This window comes from Scomber scombrus, chromosome 11 (assembly GCF_963691925.1).
Source record: "Scomber scombrus chromosome 11, fScoSco1.1, whole genome shotgun sequence".
NCBI classification, from domain to species: Eukaryota; Metazoa; Chordata; class Actinopteri; order Scombriformes; family Scombridae; genus Scomber; species Scomber scombrus.
In genome coordinates this window covers 20,003,698-20,027,614 of record NC_084980.1, presented here as the reverse complement: position 1 = coordinate 20,027,614, position 23,917 = coordinate 20,003,698, and the positions used below count along the sequence as shown (strand labels likewise).

At 39.2% G+C, this 23,917-nt stretch overlaps 2 protein-coding genes across 2 annotated transcripts; both read left to right on the top strand.

The window, feature by feature from the left end:
- The first annotated feature begins 518 nt into the window (after positions 1-518).
- stam (signal transducing adaptor molecule (SH3 domain and ITAM motif) 1) lies at positions 519-12,090 on the top strand. Its single transcript, XM_062428901.1, has 14 exons — positions 519-696; positions 3,713-3,797; positions 4,070-4,145; positions 4,334-4,429; positions 4,568-4,714; positions 4,868-4,958; positions 5,239-5,434; positions 5,764-5,858; positions 6,937-7,025; positions 7,298-7,385; positions 7,507-7,561; positions 7,687-7,840; positions 8,438-8,559; positions 9,209-12,090. The coding sequence occupies exons 1-14, from the start codon at positions 657-659 to the stop codon at positions 9,432-9,434; spliced, it is 1,560 nt and encodes a 519-aa protein (XP_062284885.1). The 5' UTR covers positions 519-656; the 3' UTR covers positions 9,435-12,090.
- A 1,090-nt stretch (positions 12,091-13,180) lies between these two features.
- tmem236 (transmembrane protein 236) lies at positions 13,181-17,563 on the top strand. Its single transcript, XM_062429510.1, has 4 exons — positions 13,181-13,440; positions 14,223-14,295; positions 15,059-15,182; positions 16,950-17,563. Exons 1-4 carry the CDS (start codon positions 13,187-13,189, stop codon positions 17,561-17,563), a joined length of 1,065 nt encoding a protein of 354 aa, XP_062285494.1. The 5' UTR covers positions 13,181-13,186.
- The last annotated feature ends 6,354 nt before the right edge of the window (positions 17,564-23,917 follow it).

Below are 23,917 nucleotides of genomic sequence, written 5' to 3'. Positions count from 1 at the left end.
TGGATAACGTGAATTACATCAATATATAGTAGAGTGGTCTAAATGTATAATAATAATAATAATAATAATAATAATAATAATAATAATAATAATAATAATAATAATGGTTCAGAATAAATCAGATTTCTACAGAGAGGATTCTAAGATAGTTAATGAACCCTGAGGGAAAGACAATACTAATGACAGAGCTATCCAAAATACATTAAACCTGTTCAAATAAAATCATCTGAACCTTTTAGCATAAGTGTTGGTCCCATCTCTAACAGACAGGCTCGCAAAATAATTTAAGTTGTATAAAATATTTTTTAGGGAAAAAAATACAATAATAATTTACTTATTTTTAGGGGTGCTTAGATCAAATTTAAAAGGGTCTAAAATCGCCCCTGGTCAGAAATATTAACACGCGTGTGACTGTGAGAGTCAGCTTGTGCCTGGTGTCAGCAGTTTAATGGACACCGGACAATCTGCTTCCATTACCCAGCATGCCTCGCTTGTTGCCGTCTGGCGAAGCAGCAGCAGTGACTGTGTAGAATACAGTCATTTGACATTCATGAAGTTTGTCGTTACTATGCATTTTTATTGCATGAAATAAGCCACAGCGGGGAAAAGAAAATAACAGGGGGAAGGCGACATCTGTTGCGGTCAAAACACCAGCAATGCCACTCTTCGCGACCAACCCATTTGACCAAGATGTTGGTGAGTGTGGTCAGAGCTGGAGGCTATCTCAAGTAGCTGTGATCAGCTTTGTTTGTGTTTAGCCTTTTTCTTAGTTAGCCTCTGGAGCTGCGATGCTGATGGGTTTTTTGGGGTTTTTTTGCGTTACAGCTGGCTTTCACTCTGGACTGATTGCCCGACATGCTTCACTTAATATTAATTGTTGGTGAATACGTGTAGTTTTGCTGTGAATCGTAACGTTACGCCAGCTAGCTCGGCTAACTAGCTCACAACCTCTTCAGCAGCTAGTTGAGGGTGATGTAGCATCCAAAAAAGCCTTGAAAATGATCACAGTTTGCGCCACTTGATAAGTAAACCACCCTTATAATATTTATGTTTGAAGTCACATTATGTATATCTTATAGTGTTTTAATTTTCTTGGTTGAAATGAATCGATACAAGACGTGTGATATTGATGTTGTCATCCGCTAATTGGAGTAGCTGACTAGCCTTCTCCCTTATTATTGCCATACTCTATTATCTCAATGGTCAGCAATTAGGTTCAAACATTAATGGCTAGCGCAGTGGATTAATTCTGTGATGCCAGCCTCTAAAATGTGAATAATTTCTGTGTTTTTTTTAGTTTTTTTTTAGTCTTCTATGATAATATATTGAATATCTTTTGGTTGTGGACAAAACAGGACATTTAAGGACATCACCTTGGGCTTTTGGAAACATTTGGTCGATATTTTTCACCATATTCTGACATTTTTATAAATCAAACGAATAATAAAGAAAACAAAAACAAACGGATTGAACGATAATGAAAATAATCATTAGTTGCAGCCCTACTGTTTCGTTTATTTCTTTCAATCTATTCAAGAATAAAATGGGTTTATTGGGGTTGTATCTGAGGGCGTTTGTCATAATTCCCATGAGGAAGTGAGTGCTGATAGAGTGATAGCAACTTATGTAACTAATACTAATACTCACAAACATATCCTTGCACTAAAAATAGGTGGTTTCATGACTGCAAAGTGCTTTTATTGATACATCTGTTCCACTTAAATTGATCAAATTGTGTTGTTTACATGTATTATTTGTCCAGTAAGTTGGGGGTCATATTGGGATTTACATGAGCCTTGTGTTATCTGCTGTAGCTAAATGAAGAATCAGATTTGGTTTCCTGTAAGAGGGGAAAACTTCAGCTTTGTTATGGGGCCAAATATTTTTGTTGGAAGGCCAGATTTGGCCCACAGGCCACTATTTGTCTACCACTGCTTTATCCCATTGTGTGTTGGTAAACCAGTCTTATGAACCTCATATTTCACCGTTACTGGAAGTGAAAGAGGAAGCGGTGGAGTGCGAGACCATAATGTCATGCTGTGTTTCCTGTCCTGTCTTTGTTCTGTGTCTGATGGTTAACCACTTCATTAGCATGTAACCTACAATGCAAAGGGGGTGGACAAAGTACACAAACACCTCAGTAATGTTATGTAATACAACACTGTAGCCATCAACACTGGCACTAAATGCCACTTTGGTAAAGCTTATAATGTGTAGGACTGTCGGGTGTTATTTCAGTGTCAGTGGTAATTACTTTTTGAATAAAAAATGCCATCAGGTATCTTTTTGGCAGTGTTGTTGATCATCGTACTTTTTCACTTGTGACAGTTTTCCTTTTCCATTGCAGTTTCCTTATATTTGGCATTGTGTATATATATATATTTTTTAGATTTTGCCCTTGCCACAAAACAGTGTTGCATTGTTTGTGGTTGCTGCACTATCATTATCTCAATCAGGGTGGACTAAATTTGGGCCGGACTGATACTGGATTGTTGGGGCCAATGCCAGTACACATGTAAAATTCTGATATGTAGCTGTGTTGGCCGATAATGTTATATATACACAAACACGCATTCGATTCAATGATTCCGCAAATGTTATAATCAAACATTTGTATGTAATGAAAGCATGAAATTTTACTGTTGAATTAAATAACTCTAAATAAAATAAAACTGAATCAGATCAAATTAGAATCAAGTAAAAGGGTCAAATATAGATAAAATGCTGCCTATATAACTTAAAGAATATCTTGTATGCATAGCCATGTAACTTCTTAGAAAGGGATATTTCTGAGACATATTTTAGAGCTTTTTTGACTTATGAATGTTTCCCTTGTGGAGCACACATGACAAGTACCTGGAGCACAGTTGTTGAATTAGTCAGACTTAATATTAGCTACACCTCTCAGTACACTGTTAAAACAGTCCAGTTAACAACATCACAGACTACAGCCTCCATAATGACTGCAAAGCAGAATCAACAGTGACAGCAACTTCCTGTATTCAGCTTACTGTGTATATGATTATATTTGAGATTTTGCCTTTGTCACAAATCCTCATTTTGCAGTGTTTGTAACTGATGCAAAGCAATTTAGGGAGTGGCCACTGTACCTCACAATTGCAAAGGCAGCCAATAATATTAGGCATATTACAGTCATTTGAAAAGTACTAGATATTAACTCGATAACAGATCTGAGAATCATCATTTTATCCGTTTTTATTACGATATGAGGCTGCTTGCCAGACACAGAGGACAGACTGAATTGCTACTGCATGAACACTGTGTGTGAACACGGTGGTAAGGGGGACACCTCCACTTTCAAAGATAAACCAACACTGGATAAAAAACACAAATCACAATATGTTTCTTAACGATACATTTACAGCCTCGAGTAGCTAACATGAATCAACACCTCCAACACTGTACACAAACTGAACATTATGAGCTTTACCAGATTACAGCAGGGCTTTTGTATTGTTTGGGACTTCTTCTAGATTTTCAACCTCAGTATCTCTAATGTTTATACTGATGTGTAAGTGTTAATAATATACACAATATTGATGTTGTTTTCACAGACTTTCTTGAAACTTAATACTTTCTGATCAGAGAAGGATGTAATCTCGGTCTCTAAAGATAAAGTCTTAAAAAATTGTGCTTTGCAAGCTTTAACCTTTCTGCTACTTACCCCAGTTGTTGTGTTTCTTTCCTGCAGAGAAAGCAACCAGTGAGATGAACACAGCTGAGGACTGGGGCCTCATTCTGGACATATGTGATAAGATAGGGCAGTCACGCACTGGGTAAGTTAACTGTGTTCACATTCAGTCTGACGCATGAACACATGTCCCTTAATGTTTTTCTATTTGTAAAACATTCATATTCCCAGCGTTGGAGATAGAACATAGTACAAGCAGGAATTCAAGACAAATATTGATAACTTCATCGTCATAAAAAACTTCTCTTGTGACATCTTTTACCTAACATAGCTGGATTGTTATTTGGTGTTTCCTAAGCAGTTTAATCTCTCCAAAACATTTGATTTCTTTTTAAAAAAATTTTTTATCTTTTGCAGGCCTAAAGAATGCCTCCGCTCTATAATGAGAAGAGTCAACCACAAGGATCCCCACGTGGCCATGCAGGCACTGACTGTAAGCAGACTGTAAACAAACAGTCACATTTGATATAACCGTTCAGTTCATGGAGGTGAAATGTGAGCCAATGGAGTAACTGAGCTTATTCTATGATAAGTCATATTCTAAGAGCTGCCACATGTTTTCCACATGTTGTAAATTATTTGGTGAGTTAGGTGAATATTTTGCACTTTTTGTCCTCACAGCTCCTTGGTGCTTGTGTCTCAAACTGTGGGAAAATATTCCACTTGGAGGTGTGCTCCAGAGAATTTGCCAGTGAAGTCAGTAACGTCTTAAACAAGGTATGTGGTCATTTTCATGTAGTGTGTTACCCCAGATAAGCTTAATTAGTTATTTCTGATTACCTGAAATTAGGCCATAATGCCTCCAGCTTCTTGTTCTCATGAAATGCTTTTTTTTTTTTTTTTTTGTTACCCCAGGGCCACCCTAAAGTGTGTGAGAAACTGAAGGCACTGATGGTGGAGTGGGCAGAGGACTTCCGCAACGATCCCCAGCTCAGTTTGATCTCAGCCATGATCAAAAATCTACGTGAGCAGGGGGTCACTTTCCCTGCTGTGGGGTCCCAGGTAGAATATTTGATCTAAAATGAGATATATTTTAAGTATTTTTTTATTGTTTTATTTAATCAGGGAATTTGTGGCTACACAAGAAAACGTCCAACTATTCTTCTAAATCATGAGTTGCTGAAAAGTATGTGATTATCTTATTATTTTCTCTAGGCTGCAGAGCAAGCAAAAGCAAGCCCTGCTTTAGTGGCAAAGGATCCCTCCACCTCAACAAACAAAAAAGAAGAAGAAGACCTGGCCAAAGGTAACCAAAAAAACCTCTGTGCAGGACATTACTACTTTCTGGCAGTGTGACTATTTTTGCACGTAACTGAATCATTTAAACTAGTTCTGCAGTCTTAAGCCATCAGTAGAGAAATGTAATGAGACATTGTCCTTGAAACATACATGCTAACTTCTGCAGCTCTTTATTAGCAGTGCATAAAAATCACTCATTACACTGGATTAATGAATTGCAGATGTTCGGCAAAGACTTCCAAGGGCGCGTACACGCTCACACATATATCCGTGTCTTTTGTTTGCAGCTATTGAGCTGTCACTGAAGGAGCAACGTCAGCAGCCGCAGACCTCCCTGTCAAGCCTTTACCCCAGCACCTCCAGCCTGCTCTCCTCACACAAGTCTGACGGCAGAAAAGTCCGCGCCATCTACGACTTTGAGGCTGCCGAAGACAATGAACTCACCTTCAAATCAGGAGAAATCATTACTATCTTGGACGATAGGTACACACACACACACACACACACACACACACACACACACACACACACACACACACACACAAACAGGCAAATAAGTACACACTCCAAACAAGGATTTGTCAAATAACTGAGAGGATTTAGGGCAGCTTGCTGGTGAGGTGGCTGACTGTTCTTTGTTAAGCATCCGCTGTGTTAATACGCCCTTCAGCAGAACACTGAATCTGCCAGCTCAATAGAAAATGCTCCTCAAGCATCACATTATCTCATATAAGAACAACAATTCAAATCCAGTTGGTAAAAGATGAGCTGTAGTTTCTGTTCATATCTGAGTGTGGATTTCCTCATTTCAGTGATCCCAACTGGTGGAAAGGGGAAACATACCAGGGTGTGGGGCTCTTCCCCTCTAACTTTGTCACTGCTGACCTCACTGCAGAGCCTGAGATGAGTGAGTACTCACACACAAAAACACACACTTAAGCCACTTATGTAATCTGTAGTTCTTTGATAGCCCATTTAGTCCATTAGCAATATTGCTATATTGATCTTAGAGTGAGAACTACGAAAGAATATGTGAGTAATACATACAGTAAACAACAACTCTGCCTATACTTTCCTCATATTCGAGATGTGTTGAAGTTTTTTGCCAGTTTTGAATATACTGCTATTCACCTGATTGATTATTGTTATTCCTTCTAAATATCTTCTCAGCTTTTAATAAGCCATTTATATTCAACTTGAATGTTCCTGTCATATACTGACATTCGCTTACTCTTTTTGACTTCCCATGAATTTAACATCTCCTTCATTGCTGCATCAATGGACTCCACTGTGTGGCGCTAGAAGTCTGTTAAGCCTGTAATGTTTTCTTTTTCCAAAGTAAAACGTCTATCCAGTTTTGCTTTCAGACGTACTCATAATATGTTACCTTTGAGCTCTAGATTCATTCATGCTTTCTTTTACAACGGTCAGCGGTTCAGTGTTTGTCATGTTCAATTAACTCTCAAAACCCCACAGAGGGGGAATGGTCATCCAGGATGATAGAATTCACACTTTACTAATTCATCTCCATTACTCTCAACGTTGCTTGTTGCTCTAACACACTCTTCTTCTTATCCCCTTTGCTTGAAGCCTTTTGTCATATCCTGTTGCATAATTCCTCTGCCATTGTTTCGTGATGTTTAAACTTCTGAAGCTGCTTCAGATCTTCAAAACACTGAATGCTTCCATACTGCCATTTTGCTTACTCCCCACTTTACTTTACTCCCCATTTTTGAAAAATGCCTCCGCACAACAAGCATGATGACAGCAGCCAAATGCTGTGGCTGCTATTGTGTGTCACTACTTTGCACATTAGCTTCTCTTGGATAGTAAAATTTATTTTGGTCCAATATCTTGTACAGTGGTTTGGGTGAATAATAATCGAGTCAGCACATCCTGACCTCTTGCGTGTTACGTGTGTAACTGATCGCTTCTGTTACATTGTTTTGCTGTTGCTGCATCCGCTGACACTTGGAAATCTACAGTGAAGACAGAGAAGAAGTCGGTCCAGTTCAGCGAGGACATCCAGGTGGAGACCATAGAGCCCGAGCAAGAGCCTGTATATATAGACGAGGTAGGTTCCCTGCTGTGTTTTCAAAGCTTGTTCAGTTTCAGTAATGTGTCACTGTATGAATTAATTAAGAGTTCCAAAATAGGCTCTGGCATTTCAAAAATGTAATCTGCTCATAAACTGCATGACGACAGACTGAAAATCAGTTTTCTATTTTGGAAAATAATTTAGTGAGCTCATTTACCCTGGAGATTTCTTCTCTCTACATAATGCGGAAATTAATGTGTCACATGTATTTGTAGAGTGTCTTCACAGAAACTTTTGAAACCTTTCAGGACAAAATGGACCAGCTGCTGCAAATGATCCAGAGTGCAGATCCCACAGACAACCAGTCAGACAGTGTTGAGTTACTACAGTTGGAAGGTAAACTCTCTAAGCGAGTAACAAATTTGGTGTTTGTTTGTTTTTGTTTTTGTTTTCCTGTAAAAGTAGACTAATGTTGACTTGAGATGAAATCAGTAACCAGTTGTTTTTGATTGGCCAGGTGCCTGCAATCAAATGGGACCCCTCATTGACCAGAAGTTAGAGGATATAGACAGGTATATCGTGAGATGGGTTTTTTTACTACAGTATGTGAAGAAAAGATGAGAAAAAGTGAAGAATATAAAACATTTGTACTTCAAATGTTCGGTGGGAGTAAACATTTCTGTATTTGCATCAACAGGAAGCACTCAGAGCTGTCGGAGCTGAATGTGAAGGTGATGGAAGCTCTGTCTTTGTATGCTAAGCTGATGAACGAAGATCCAGTCTATGCCATGTATGCCAAGCTGCAGAGCCAGCAGTACTACATGCAGCAGCCTGCCAACGCAGCACAACAGGTGAAGTCAACCTGTCATAGTTGTGACCCTGTGACAATGATATTTTTGCCCGTGTAGACACGAAAAAAATTGATGAGCAGAAAAGTTTCCACCATAGAAATTAAAGGTGTAAATGTTCAAAGTGAACCTTGTGTGTGTGAAATCCTGGCTGTGTACGAATTTTCTTGAGTTTTTGCTGCAGTTGCTTTTGTGGGTGGTTATGAATGCTGTTAACCAAGCGTCATTGAGCTACCAATGGGATTCATTAAATCTGCAAACCTCACAAATCTCAATGAAACTATCTTGATGTTGACAGATTGGACTTCAGATGAGAGTAAATTATGCTTAACTCCCCAGTTCTCCCAGTTTTAAATCGGCCTGTTTCACTTGAGGCACCCATGAATTACAGCCTCATTGTTGACAAGAGACCTTAAATTAACTTTTCTCCATTGGGGAATGTAGCAGCATGTTGGAAGTGAAAATAGAAGAAAACTAGGTGGTTTACAGGAATGCGCCTTTGTTACCCACCTGTTATTTTCCCATTCTACTCTAAATTGCTGTTGACTTCTCTCCATCATCAACACTCAGTATGTGCTCTGTACATGTTTGTGACCTCAGGTCTACCCTGGTCAGCCTGCATCAGGTTCGTACGCCATGAGCGGTACCGCAGTGCAGGGTTACAATGTTCCCATGGAGCAGCTTCAAGCTGGAACCCCAATGCCCGGCCAGCCGGCCCCCAGGTGAGCTCCACATATGCTAGTTGGCTTGTTTTCCTGGAACACTAATGTGGATCAGAAAGTCACTGGCATAATCAAAGTTTGTGGTTTTCTTTTCTTTTGAGTTGCAGTCTGCCCAACTTCAAACAGCAACATAATGCTTAACACATTCTCATTTACTTTAATAAAAAATTATTTACATACCTGTATTCTTTGTATTTTCTCCTGTTTTATAAGTACATTTCATATTTAATAAAAAGCCTCCCTGTTTTCTTATCTGCTTTCTGTTGATGCTGTTTTCTTTTAAATGAAAACTCAAAGCTTCTGCCATGTTAACTCGTTTGATAAATTTAATATAATCTAAATCTAATTTGCTCAGTACAACAATAGTCGTGTTATATTCACCACTTTGCTGCTCTGAGTGTTGATTTTCTATCAGATTAGTTTTTTCCAATAATTCAATGAAATTCAACACTTCCTAAAGATGTCAACTGTCCTTGGTAGGTTGGTTATTTGAAGCATCTAGGAAGTGTTGTGTTACATTGACAGTAATTACTAGAGCTCAAAACCATCAAAAAATTAAATTTTCTGAGATTTTCCTTGGATATAGAGTGTTTATCATTCTACCTGACCAGTAGTGCAGTATTAACCCTGATTTTACTCTTTTCCACAGTGATGTCCATATGTACATGGGCCAGCCGCCAGTCTACACTGCAGCCCCGGGCAGCATGGCCCCAGCAGACATTCACTCCTACCAGAATCCCGCCAGCGCCCCTGGCCCCGCCTCTGGTACAAATCCTATGACGCAGACGCCAAACTACAGCGCCCCCACTGGCCAGAGCATAGCACCTTCCTCAGACGCCCCACAGGCCCCCTATTCAGAAAAAGCTTTGCTATAGGGCCACCTGAGCTCACCGTTGTCCTCATGCGTACACATACACACACACACCAGACCTGATCAAATAGTGGTTGTAAATTATTTTTTGCATTTCTTTTCTCATGCACACCAGATTAATGGAAAAAAGTGAAGATGTAGTACATTGACATTAATATCTGGCATACTCAGTGTTTTATCTGGCAGATATGAAGTTAAATATACAGTTACACTTCCAGGTTTAGAAGTGATCACTGTATGGTCTGAAAATGGCCTCTGCTTCCTTTCAGGACTTTATTGGATTAATTGTGTTCCTTTGTTCTCACTCTTCTCCTGCATGTCTCTACATGATTCAGATGTAAAGATATGGAGGAGCTTTTAGCTGCACTTTCATCCTGAGTTGCACTTATTTAAGTTCTGGACATTAGTCATTCCTGACCACTTCCAAAACTGGACGTCCATAGCAATATGAGCATTGCACTCAAACAAGTGTAATTGTAGCCACTTAAAACTAATCATTGAATATTTATGCAATTACTATTTGATCAAGTGCGAGATATACAAGCATTCCCTCACTCCACATTCAACATGCACACTGAAGCTGCACACACATTATTCAGTCACACTACAGGCAGGTGTACAGCAGTGGAAATGCACACAAGCTCAGTTGTACCAGTTGGTTCACACATCCTCAGCGGTATGTGACCTTCACACCTTTACCTTCACTCACACACTAACACGGAGAGAAATTCACAACAGCCTTCTCACCCACTTACGCAACTACAGCTAATCATGACATAAAAGGGGGGCGTTGACTCGCATTGACTTTTTTAAAATTTTTATTTTATCAGAAAAAGGACTCATAGCGATGCTGAAAACGTTAGGCTACTACACTCTGTATATGTTGTCAACTTTTAGAAGTACTGAAAACTGAAGACACTTTTTTTTTGTTGGAGGGAAAAGAAGCAAGAGGAAATGAAGCATGCACATGACTCTTGTATATACTGTACTGGACTAGTAGTGAAGCCACATGATGACCTCATGGGTGGGCTGTATGTTAGTGCAGCTCCCGGGCATTTTAGCCTTAAAGGTGAACTCTGCAGTTATGATGTCCCCGGTGAATTAAAGGTGTAAAAGCCAAAGAGAACAAAGCGAAAAAGTGTTCACATGCCACAGAACAAAATATGTTGTTTCTTTCTTTGATTTTTAATTTTTTTTTTTTATAAATATGATTGACTTCATACTGCAGTCTTCCTTTTGAAAACGAGCAGTTCTGGATCCTTGTTGGTGGACACAGGGCTCACTCTGTCTCCATTCTGGGGCTGCACTAACAGACTCGTACCACAGACTTGGCTACTAAGGGGTGAACTCTTTGAAACTCACCCCAGTGTCTTTAAAGCATCTCCTTAGTCAGTGTTGAAAAATGAAGACTATGTTTTTGTAGTGCATTTTAATTTATGTTTTGATTATTGTTATGCTATTTTAAATGGAGAAGCAGTGCAGGATGTATGCATTTCAAAGAAAAGCGGAATATACGATATTCTGCCCATCTTAGTTGTATATTTAAATTGCTCACATGAGAACATGGACTTTTCTCTCTGTGTTTGATACATGCTTATTGTACTGTAGGCTCAAATGGTAATGTGAAAACTGATCAAACCTCCCTGCACATTTAAAAAATTTGTCAGTTCGCAGAGCTGTGTTAACACTAAAACCAATTCTACCTGAGGCAGAACTGAAGTAAGGTTTCTATGATCCTGGACGCTACAGTTTGGGTTTGTAGACATCTCTTTCCCAAAGTCTGCCTAAGCTATGAGTTTCAGTGATTCTGATTTCAAGCATTCAAGATCAAATCTTTTACAAAGTCTACTTTTATTACGTCATCTACTTTATTTTGTCAGTTTGTTAGAAAACGCACCTTTTTTAATACTCAGTTCTCAGTGGCTCGTATTGCGTCCACATGTGAAAGGTCTTTGGGAAACAGATTTGCAAATACTGATTGGATCGCAAAAAGTGGATGAAAAATTATTTATCTGTTGTATATTATTAACTGATACTAAATGAAGGAGATATAAAGCAGTTTTAGATAATTTCTTCCAATTGCAGGTGCAAATTGGTGCGTTGATCTAACTTTGAAATGGTGTCATGTCAGTTTCTCTTTAGATCCTCTCTTTCAAATGTTCTACTTGCCATCCCTGTGCCGCCTTAAGAACACAAAACAACCCTCAACTTAAGCTCAGTACCTGGGATTTTGCAAGCAAGAGGCCATTTTACCCTTCAGAACTTGATTTGTGCATCACCTTGTTGTTGTAAGTTGATTTCTGAGACAAGGAATCCTATTTTGCTGCCTTCAACTAAATGCTACAGTGAAATAATATGAATCTGTTGAATCAAAAGAGGGTTGAAAATATCCAAGTAGCAGCTATTCTGGGACCACAGGACCAGGAGCCGGTTAATCATCACACAACATTTAAATCTTAACATCTTGTTGTGCCACAGCGTTGGACTGCAGCCCTGATGTAATTTTATTGTACAGGATTGAGATGCTGCCTGTTTTTAAGTTTTAAACCAACATCATTATTGTAAAGGTTCTGTCTAAACTTGTACCCTGCTGTTTGTATGTATTCTTTTAACCATACTTATTAATTGGTATTCACAATAAAAACCAGGCCAAATGTACAGAATAATATGTACAGTGATGTTTTCCTTGACTCACACTTTTTAGGGCACTTTGTAGCTAAAATGGAATATTTTATGGTGAGGTTTGAAAAAACTTTTTTTTTTTTTTTGACCCTACTCACTAATGGCAAACACGACAAAGAGCAAAGTATATACAGACACCAAAATTTCGTTGCAATTCTTGGTTAGACTCAATACTGATCAGATCAGAATCAGTCATTCCCACAAAATATAATTAAAAAAAATATATGTTGTAGAATATACTTTATTGAGGAATAGAGATACAGCATAACAAAGCAAGACTATACAAAATATAGAATAGCCTATAGACAATATTTTTATAGAGAACATTTAAATATATAAAAGGTGCCTGCTCATGTTGACAGCACTGTTAGGCAGTCTGCTCAAACCACACCCAAACCGTCCTCATGGCACCTGAATTATGTTTAAGACGGACTTCAAACACTTTCACTTTAACTGTAATCGTGGCCTTTTTATTTCATCAATGTTTAATGTTACATAGAAATAGTAAAGATTTGAAAGCTTTAAAAACTGTCTTCATCCTTACCACTAGATGGAGATCAATGCGTACAGGATCCAGTATGGACAGATGGAGAAGAGGAAGGCAAGACAGGTTTGCTGAGCAGCTATTGACTCACTGTGGTAGGGATTTATTAACAACTGTTTAGTTTCATGTCATGTTATAAATTTTGTTGCAATTGTAACACCAGCTCCATTCTGAGAGATGATGTTTCTGTTTTGTCTTTTATCATTTTGCTCATCTAAAAAAACACCTGATAAAACAGGCATGGGTCTCAATATGTGTATTTTATGTGTCCGAATATTTGGACAATTCAGCTGGAGGCTGAGTGTAATTTTCTCCTCGAAATTATGGAATGGGAGTGCTCTTCTTTGTGAGCTCATAAAAAAGGCTAGCATGACCACCTCATTACCTCAGCAATAAAAGAATACAGCCTCCAGTGCAGTGTAAGCAATGTCAGTGTGCAGAGTCCAACGGCTCAACCGGCTGCTTTTGCGGCAGATGATTGCCAAAGTCTTTAGCTCCAAGTTCAGAACAGCAACTGGTGTTCAGGGACGATGCCCTCAGGGAAACTGGTCAAGTTCAGCCTGTATGAGGTGCTGCAGTATGCGGCCCTCATCGTGCCAATATTTGTGACCATGGAGAGGTTTGCTGGCCTCATACATCACGTAAAAGGCCGGGATCTAACAGCATACTGGCTAGTGGTGGCGACCTCTATTGCCTATATTACCACTGTGACCCTATTGGTGTGGGTCCCTCTTAAATATCTGATCCTGAAGCAGCGCCGGTTCATCACAGATATCACACAGTGGTGAGTACAGCTGTTAAAAAGTATTTCACAGTGATGAAAGCATCTACATGTTCCAGATAAGGCATCTTACCTAAAAGAAAACAAATTTAAGATGGCACAGACAACTGAACACAAGCCGTTTAATGCAAAAATTTGACTTTGGGTTATATAGACAAAATTTACTTGACAAGGAGAAGGAGAAAAATCTGATATAACAATGATGTGGTAGAAGAAGTACTTAGACTCATAAGTAAAGTAGGAACACCACCATGTAAAATACATCCTGTATTCAGAAATATGAAGTAAAATACACTTTAAAAATATTCTTTAAATATCAACAAATATACTTTTTTATATTTATACTAAATTTCAACAGTAAATGTACTCATAATCCAAAATGGCCCCTGGAGTTAAGATTGTAGCTGGTGAATATGGTCAGAATTGTAATTACTTTATATATCTTTGGTAGTTTAATCATTACTAATGCATATTTTGTGGCTGAATCATATGTTTTACGAAATTGTAGTCTATAAACTAACTAATAATTATAGATAGAAGACAAATTTATGGAGAGTAAAAGGTGTCATATTTGCCTCTGAAATGTAGTGCAGGCAATACTTGTACATAACTGTACTGAAGCACAGTACTTCAGTAAGTGTATTTAGTAACACTAAAAAAAGCCACAAAATGAAGTGAAAAAATGCAGTATTACAATGAGCCCATCATCAGTGTTTCTCAGTTATTCATCACACTGAGATGATCATTTTTCAAATGTGATCTAAAATACTTATTTTGTTTTCCAGGAGACCAACAGCACTGGCGTATCTCATCCTGTGTACATTACCGTGCTTTGCTATTTTAATAGCCGCCTCCAAGGTAAAATCATCAAGACTGATCGTCCACGTCACTGAGGAGCACCTGTTGACGTTTTGTTCTGTCATGCTCCGACGGGGTCCTTGAACAGGCATATTTGTTGTAAACAGTCCATTTGTGGCACAAGCTTGTATCATGTCTCCCTTGTGTACGAGAATGTGTTTAGAGCACAATAATTATTCACTGAGTGATGGTTGATGCGGCACATTGCACCACAGAGATGGAAAAAAGATGGCTTGACACCAGTTTTCTTCCGTCTCTTGAGGATATTTTTCTTTAAGTTGCATCCAAATATTTTCTCATGAGTTGAAAAGGACTTTAGCACCATTGCAATTAAAAGAGAAAGGAAGTAGAAATTAGTTCCCCATCACAAGACTTTACACTCGGTCCGTGGTATTCAGTAACCAACAGAGAATATAACCGGTTGGCCATTAACCCAAACATAAATACCATCCACCACTCTAAAAAGACTGGAATATTTACACATATTTTACACCCTGCTCTTATCCATTTAATACTAAGACAAACAAGGTTATAAATAAGAGCGTCTGACCACAAAGACATATTAATACATCTAATATTTCTTAATCTCGGGGTAATAAAATCATAAAAAATTGGTATGCAAGAGCTCTTCTTTCTCTGTCCAGCCAAATGCCATAATTAAGAGTTTCAATTTAGTTTCTTCCTGCTACATCCTTCATGATTTCTAAGTGGCACATCGATTCTTTCTCCTTTTCATTTTTGCTTATTATGTGTTGTGCTGTAGGTGCAGGTAGACATTGGAGCCAGGTTTGACCATTTTGCTGAGTTGCCTGTTTCCATGGTGCTTTTCTCTCTCATCTGTGTGGATGTCACCGAGAGGATTCGACCCTGCAGGCTCACTGGACGATGTAAGTCTCGAACGTACTGACATTAGTAAAAATGTTACTATACTGAAGAGTACATTGTACTGTATGTCCTGCACTTGATGTGTTTTTCATAGTGCGTAATTATAAATTAATCATTTGAGTAATTTTTCAAGAAACAATCCTGGACTTTCTCTGATTCCAGCTTCTCAAATGTGACCATTTGCTGCCTATCTTGTCATATATGATTGTAAAAAGACATTTACGGTCTCTTAACAGAATAGTAGACAAAATGAATAATCAATTAATTGATAATGAAAATAAGTGCTAGTTACAAATAACAAATGTCAATTTCTAAATATTTATTAGTCAAATGTACAGTAAATGTGCCTCTCAAATACAATTCTAAATACAATCCACCATTTCAAAATAACCAAACCCCCAAAATCCCCCCAAAGCACCACCCTAATGCCTCTGCAGTCAGATAGCTATTCATCTACTTTTCAGTTTATTAAATTTAACTTCCTGTAAATTTGTTGCCAGAAGGTAATGGACAGCTGTTAAAAGGTGAAAAGGTTGTGCTAAACCGATAGCTAAGCCAAGAATTACCTAGAAATACATGTCTCTTTGTTTTTATGTATTTATTTTATATAAAATGCCACCACAGATGGGTTGTAGCTGCTGTGGCAGTGGGCCAATCACCTGTCGCATTAAATTGAAGAACGCTTGCATTGATTGACTAGGAGCAAGTCCATACAAATAGTCATATTTTCTAGCTCTGGGTGCAAAAAGGATCGATTGCAGGTATCGTTTGACAGGAGATATTTCGACACTACTTGGTATTGATTTATTTCGGTCAATACCTTAAAGGTATCCAGTACCGATACCCAGCCTTACAGGGGATACAACGGGTAGTTGAGAATTGATTATTTGGTCACTCTTTGTGACTGTAGCTGTACTGTATATAGGTTGGAGAACAGAGAGAAACACTTTTCACAGAAGACATTTGAACATATAACACCAAGAAAAGAAGTACATAATACAATTATAACATATGTATACATTATAATTCTATTGAGCTGCTTTAGTTTCAGGGTTGTGGTATTGCGTATGCTGGCTCACAATCACACTGTCATGGCTTGCTAAGACACTTGAACAAAAGAGCCATCCTTAATGCGATTAGTAACACCTCTGCTTTTCCTATGACAAGTGAAAATATCTGCTGTGAAAAAAGCGTATTGCTACAGTCAGGTCTCAAAATAAGCGCCAGCCACCAGCTAAATGCTGGTCAAATATGCAAGTGGCTGGTAGATTTGGAAGTTGAAAAAGACTGCTGTAGTTGCTTCAGGTTGATATTGGCTGGATTTAAGCGTATAGAGTTATGGTTATCCTTTTTTTGTCATGAGCAATAAAATTAAACAACTGGTGAAAAAACAGAGGTGACCATAACACAACATACAGACACTGACAGCAACAGTCACTAAGACTAAGGACAAGGATACAGGGTTATGGTTATCCTAAATGTATGTATATTATATATGTTGTTATTACTCTTTTTCTGTACTATTACTGTTTTTAATGTGACACATACTGTAACTATTCAATACGTTCGTGCCTTGCTATGCAAACCTGCAATTCTGCCTTTCAATTTTATGTTATTTATTATTTGTTAAATGTTAATCTTTTTTTTCTGACTATAGCTGACTGTGCTGCTCTAACACAATGATTTCCCTCCCAGGACTAATGACATATATCTATCTATCAGTCCATCTGTCTAATAGCTGGTATTTTCTGTGCTCATGTAATTTGCAGCAGGCAGCTACGATCATGACCTAGATATGACAGGCCCCACCCTCACCCACCTGGAACAGGTGACCACCGTATCAAGCCAGCTGCAACCTGATGAAGGCCAAAACGATCTGACCCAAGGCCATCCAGAGGCCAGGAATGGCAGCGCCTCAGGCAGATGGCAGCACCCCAGCTCACGTGCAACCAACAATGCCTACTTGTACTCCTCATCCCCACGTCCCCAATACTACTCTGGCCCTTTGGGCTTCCTGTGGAGGAGGGATGGAAGGTCAGAGGTGTTTGTGGATAGTTTCCTGTTCTGGCTAGACACTGTAGAGATGTTGAGAGTGGCAGGAGAGCCGCTGGTCTTCTACTCAGTCTGGGTGTTCCCCATCTACATCCTTGCTTTCCTGTCCACTCTCCGCATGGTCATCACTCCTTACAACCCCTTGTTGTCTTTTGCTGGATTTGCTCTCCAGGATTTTCCTTTCTTTGTCATTCGGGTGGCTCTGATTGTTTTGTTTGGTTATGTCACACCTGTGTTGTATGCACTGAAAAATGTGCTTGTGAGCCTGACTTTTATCTACTTTACATTCATGACCAAGCTGAAGATATTTAGAAGCCAGAGCATGTTTTGAGGAGGAGTGGCCCATTCTGTCGCTAATGAAAAGATCCGCTTTGATTGTGGATGGTGGAACAGTTGGTGTATTTATGTGTATGTAGCAGCATCAGAGAAGCATAGCGCTGGTACTGATGATGAGCTTTTGAATTGTAATGGCTTCAAATGTTTTGAAAGCCCATTCATCCAAATCAAAGTGTAAAAATGATTTTTGATCTTTAAAAAGAGAAGAGCTGTGTCAGCTAGAGTATAAACCAACTTTATTTTTTTTGTATGACATATTTGAATTAATTTAGTATTTATTGACACCAGATTATATGTCTACCCTCTTTTTTATTTTTTTTATCTGTACTGCATTTGTATGGTGTAATTCCAAAAAAGTGTTGAAATTATTGTATACAAAACCATTTCAAACAACCATAACAATATTAAATAAATATCATTTGTTTTAACTCTGGTGTAAACATACTGGACGCAGTTAAAAGATGCACTGCTCAATATTTTCTTATTGATAATTAAAGCATGTAGTCTTTAAAAAGTCAGATATTTCCCTCAGCAGTCAGTGAAGACCAAAAACACCTAAAAGGAAAGTAAATATTGCATGATTGAACTTCATATGAATACTTATGTTGCTTCTTATCTGCTGAATGTGTAAATAAGCAACACTTTTATCATATCAACATCATGAAGTGATAAAATGTTGTGTTTACAGCTTATTCTGTGCTAAAAAGTGGTAGAAGAGTCTGTTGATACTGCTTTAAGTTAGTATGAACATTGGTGGTAGACCTATTGTGTAACCTCTCTCTGGTTTACCAGAAATGTGTTTGTATGTCACTTACCACCTACTGTCTTGATATAATTACCTTCAGTAATGGCCACACAATTTCTGTCATGATGCAGTGAGTCGATCTGTACTGTTGTAGCATGCAGGAAGTCTGTCCTCCCAAGAAAAACAACATTTGTTGCATGTAGGCTCAAATACAAATTCGCCCACCACGAGCTGCCAGATCAGTCCAAAATCTCCTATATCTTGGGTATTTTGGTCATTACCATATCTGTATACTCCTTAAACTCTTTATTGACTCTTTGTGTGCTGACGATGGGGGCATCCTGGAATGGACCACTCTTATCAGGATAGAAATATTTTTTCAAAGGATAAAAGTGATCACTTGGAGTAATATTTTGCATTGATTTGAGAATGGTGGATCCAAACCATACCAGGAAAATGCTGCGCATCTGTTTGAAAACATCTGCAATTGGTTTTCCATTTATTTATTCAGGTTTTTGGATATGGTAAATGCACATTCCTAAGACCTTACAGGATGTTACAACACACTGCACCTGAGCACTGATGTTTTTATCATAACAGAGCCAGCCTGATGAAACATACATTTGGATTCCATCATTTACTCTTCTTAACTGCCAGCAACCTATGTGGACCTCTCTGGAGGCATCTTTCTCTTAGAGTATCTATTTCCTCTCATGATTACTCTTGCAATTTTCTTCTTTAGCAAATCGCAGAATAGTAAGATAGATCTAATAGATAGATAGATTTCCTTTTTGTCTTGCTGCTTCCATTTCCTTGGTTTGTCCTTGGTTTTTTCAAATTAGCATCTCATCCTCGTCTTTTGCCTGTGGCACAGACACCGCAGTGGTTTATGTGATTCCATGCCCATATAACTCACTGGATGGCAACCTTGGCTCGCGTATGTGTGTATCAATGCAGAATGCCACTATGACACCTCAGAGAGACGCTGGTGTATAATCGGCAGTCCTCCACCAGGACAAGTCTGACAGAATTATACCCCACGGAGCACTTGGTCTTTGTCCGTCTGATGGATGAGCCAGGGCTGCGGGACAGAGTGTTTAAGGGAATTGCCAAACCGGCGGTTCCTGTCTCTCCTAGAAAAATTGAAAAAATGAAGGAATTTGAAAGATAGTAGCAAACGTCATGCTGCATCCATAGTGATAAATTCAGTGAATCTCAGACAGAAATTTATATCAGCTCAAAATGCATTGCCGCACTGAGAGGGAAGATTTGTAAGAGACACTATTAATGATATACACATGGAGTGACAGTAGACAAGCAGCTGTAATTCACAGTGAGGGACCAGAGATGGCCTGCTTTCATTACTGGTATGAAAATTAAAATTAACTTCCTTTAATTTCCCCACAGCCATCCTACTCCTAAATGATTCATACTATAATCTGCAAGAAAAGCTTTAGTGCAGCTCGAGATATTGTGGCCATTTTACAGTGCGTCATGTTGACAGACTGGGAGCTTTTTTAAATTTTTTTATTCCTGTGACACAAGCTGAATGCTCTGAATGATCAAAGGAAAAAGCAACAGCCATGCATTCATTTTTCTTTAACTGAGTCTGTAAGATCCGCGTTAAACTATGAATAGTGTGAACCTGTCATGCATGCTGAGAGAAGCTTTGGATTAATTCAACCAGTTTTAACTTCATATTCAGCGTTTTCACTGTTATAGTCTTACCCTAATCAAAACATATTTAGTTGCAATTGAGTCCTTAAAGTCTAATTTTCTTTAAATGTTAAAAAAAGATCTGTCAGTGCGGCAGAACTCTTTCAATTCTATTCAAATTGCCATTGTAAACTTTGTTTAAATCACAAAAAAATCAAGTAAAAGTTGTCTTTATAACCTGCTTTATACTTTGTTCTTTGAAAATACAGGTGCCAAATTAGTAGCCAGGATTGGCCAGGAATCACTGAGGTAATGAGTTCATATTTTTCATTATTATATCTGCTTAGTGGCATTACTTTCAAAATGACAATATAAGTCAGTTGGTCCATCATTTTGGTCCAGACTAATATATATATATAATAACTATCAACCAGATTGCCATGGAAACTGGTACAGGTCTTCAATGTCCCCAGAAGACGAATCTTACTGATTTTGATGATCCCCTGACTTTTCCTCTGGTGCCACCATGAGGTTCACATTTGTGGTTTTCAGTGAAATGTGTCAACAATGATTGAATAGATTATATTGCAATGTAGTACAAACACCTTTTATCCTACTCTAGATTAATTGTAATTACTTGAATTTCTTAATTTTTTATCTAGCACTATCATCAGGGCAACATTTAAATTTGACATCACTTTGTTGGTCAGCACCTTTTCTAATGACCATATACCTGCAAAACAAATGACATTCCCATCAGGCTCAGCTGTATTGTATGTTTATTGCTGATTAGCAAATACTAATCTACTTTACATGTCACCCTATTACACCTGCTTAACATCAGCATGTTAGCATTGTCACAGTGAGCATGTTAGCGTAACGTTAGGGTTCAATATGTGGTGGTTGGGGCTCTCTTAATGAAAAGACACAGCAGGATAGATAACTTTCTTAAGCAGTACTTTACTGTTCACACTTCACCAGCTTCACAACAACACTGCATTGTTTCTAATTGGCTGAACTAGCCAATCAGAGAGGGACTTAGATCATGGTAAATTTGAGGAAAACTACATAGATAGATTCAGGAGATTATTATAACTGTTTTAAAGATTATGATATTATTATTTAAATGTATACATGTACTATGTAAACATTTTTAATTAACTCAAATATATGAATTAACTTCTAAATTTTAAATTAGCATGCTGCTGCAGCATCACAGAGCCACTTTGGAAACAAGTTGAAATATTCTAAATGGACAGGAGGAAAATAATGTCTCTGGATTATAATTATAGAATAAATTTAGCTTAATAAGAGGGAGAATTTTTGCAGCATTGAACAGAAGCAGGATTATCCCCAATGTCTCCTCAAACCACTCTCAAGGTAACACGAAAAACAAGGGGGAGCGCAGCAGAGAGGAGAAATGACACAAAAGGAAGCAACAGTGGAGGGAGAGGGAGCAGACCTTGTGGACAGAGATGAGGAGAATGAGATAGCGGAGAGAAGAAAAGAAGAGAGGACAGATAGTGAGACGACAGAGGGAGGAGGAGGAGTGGGGGGGTTTGCTGTTAAGGAGGGGTGGAGGCTTTGTAAATCTGAGAGGCTGGAGGCGCATTTGAATTCAGGCTGTGTGTCTCCTGCGCTAGCCGAATGTTACCTGCTCTAGCATGGCAACAGAGAGAGAGGGAGAGCGTTGAGCTTCAGCTGCAGCCTCCACACACACACACACACACACACACACACACACACACACACACACACACACACACACACACACGCACGTGCTTACACAGTCACAACAGGAGTGCAAAGAGTGACTCAGGTAAGCAGGAACGCCCCTGATGAGAGTGAGGACCCTTGAGAGAGGGAAGCAGCATGGTCAAGTGAGAGGGAGAGATACTGGAGGAGGAGCTATTGAGCTTGATTTTTGAGCAGGGAGAAAGAAAAACAAAGAGCCCAAAAACCTCTGAATCTGGACTCCCAGGTTAGGCTTACCAGAAAGGGATAGACAGGGACAGACGGATGTGGAGTGATGTGAAAGGTCTTACTGGATCATTCTGAGAAACTACAGAGCACAGAGGCACACACAGGGAAGAAAATGATATTTAGTTTTTGTAACAAGAACACACGGGGGGCTTAAGCTCGGGGGAGGCGGGAGGGGGAGCCTCTTCGACAGCGCAAGTCGGAAAAGAGAGAGGGGTGAGATGTGGTAGTTGGAGGGTAAATAAAGGATGGCGGATGAATGAACCACCCCTGTTTTTGAGATGAGGTGAGAGCGCACACACACACACACACACACACACACACACACACACACACACACACACACACACACACCTTAACACAAGAAGACATACGAACCTCACACTCACACATTCCTCAGTCTCCGGGACGGTCCTTGGATTTAGGATTTAGAGTGCAGGACTTTGAAGAGGCTGTGAGACGTCTCTGGGCAGAACTTATGAGAAGGACCACCAGCTGCTGAATCCCCAGGTTGTGCTCTCCTGTGAGAACCTGTGGACACAAGAGACAGGATTCTTTTTGTGGGATCCCCAAACTCCCAGATGAGCTGGCGATCAGGTAGATCATCTGTGCCATGAGGATCCTGCGTGCGAGCCTGGCCTGAAACGACCCACCACCCCAGAGGCTCTGTCTGCCTGTCCCCTCCTCTTCCCCCAACTGGATGTCTTGATGTATTGCTGTGGGCTGGGACACTGGCAGAGAGTGCAGTCCACCTATGTAAGTGACCATCGCAGCATCCATCACCATCTTTTTAATCCCGTAGCAACAGTGGTGTTGTTGTGTGGCAGATGGGGGGGGGGGGCATGCATCTGAAAAAAAAACTGTACACAAGCTATGGCAGATGACTGCATGTATACAAGTAATTGAAATGTGTATTCAGTTCATTCACAATTATTACCAGGCACCCTTTGCATTTGCAGTGTGTAAGCATGCTCAATAACACATGCAGTCTTCTAGCAGCTGCAAGTGTGATGATTACAACCTGTTATTTGCTGCTAAGGTGTGCTCTGCTCAGCGACAGTCCGTTTGACTTTTCAGCTGGGCTGCAGTTAATCATCACAGACAGTGTCATTGTGAAACAGCACTCTTTGTATTGATCTGAGTACAGGACTTCATCAAAACATTACCTAAAAGCCGATAACCGGTATTGGATGGTTTCACCTCCACCTCTGGAGGCAACAGTTTGATTTCCTTACCGAGCATTTGTCTGTTGCTCATTGAATTAAAGAGAGCAATTTATGGAAAATATTGTGTTGCTTACCAGAGACAAGGTGATTTTTTTTTAATGCATGACAGCTTCTTTAAGCTGTTGGAGCTCTTTGACATCATCTATCCTGGCTGAGCTGTCTGAAGGAGGAGAGGAGAGGAGCGGAGGAGGACAGACAGGTGCAGTTATCTCATTACAGGCCAGGTTTTACTGTCCTCTCAATGACAGAGAGGAGCAGGGAGGACAGTCACTCTTCTCCATCTGTTTGTCTGTCTTTTTTTTTAACTCTCTCTTTCTTTCCCTGCATTCTTTCTTCCAGCCCATTTGTTATTTGCTCATTATTATATTCATTGTCGGTTTATTCTGTATTTATGTGTGTGTACCAAACCTCTGTTGCAGCTGGTGGTATAGAGTCTTGGGGCTGTGCATTGTGTGATGGCACTGACTGCAAAAGACCCTATCTTAACCACATTCCTACAGTGTCAGAGATTACCACATACTGTACTGCTGCATGCAATGTGTGCCTACCTCAGCAACAAGCCAGGAAAGAAGCTTACAGAATCAAAAGCCGTGTATGGCTAAAAGCAGTGACACACCAAGACGTGGGACCTGAAGCCTACGTTCAGTGCATTGATTTTGTGTGCTTACAACAGTTTAATGTGAATAGAAACCCTGAGCCAAGTAAATACATATAAATATAAAAGGTTAAAAAAAAGATCCAC

What these genes read in the sequence shown, in the direction of transcription:
- stam (XM_062428901.1), top strand. Translation starts at nt 657, where the DNA reads ATGCCACTCTTCGCGACCAACCCATTTGACCAAGATGTTG. An exon ending in TCCCTGCTGTGGGGTCCCAG is followed by an intron (nt 4,715 to 4,867) that starts GTAGAATATTTG and finishes TATTTTCTCTAG; the next exon opens with GCTGCAGAGCAAGCAAAAGC. An exon ending in AAGTTAGAGGATATAGACAG is followed by an intron (nt 7,562 to 7,686) that starts GTATATCGTGAG and finishes TTGCATCAACAG; the next exon opens with GAAGCACTCAGAGCTGTCGG.
- tmem236 (XM_062429510.1), top strand. Translation starts at nt 13,187, where the DNA reads ATGCCCTCAGGGAAACTGGTCAAGTTCAGCCTGTATGAGGTGCTGCAG. An exon ending in ATCACAGATATCACACAGTG is followed by an intron (nt 13,441 to 14,222) that starts GTGAGTACAGCT and finishes TTTGTTTTCCAG; the next exon opens with GAGACCAACAGCACTGGCGT. An exon ending in CTGCAGGCTCACTGGACGAT is followed by an intron (nt 15,183 to 16,949) that starts GTAAGTCTCGAA and finishes TGTAATTTGCAG; the next exon opens with CAGGCAGCTACGATCATGAC.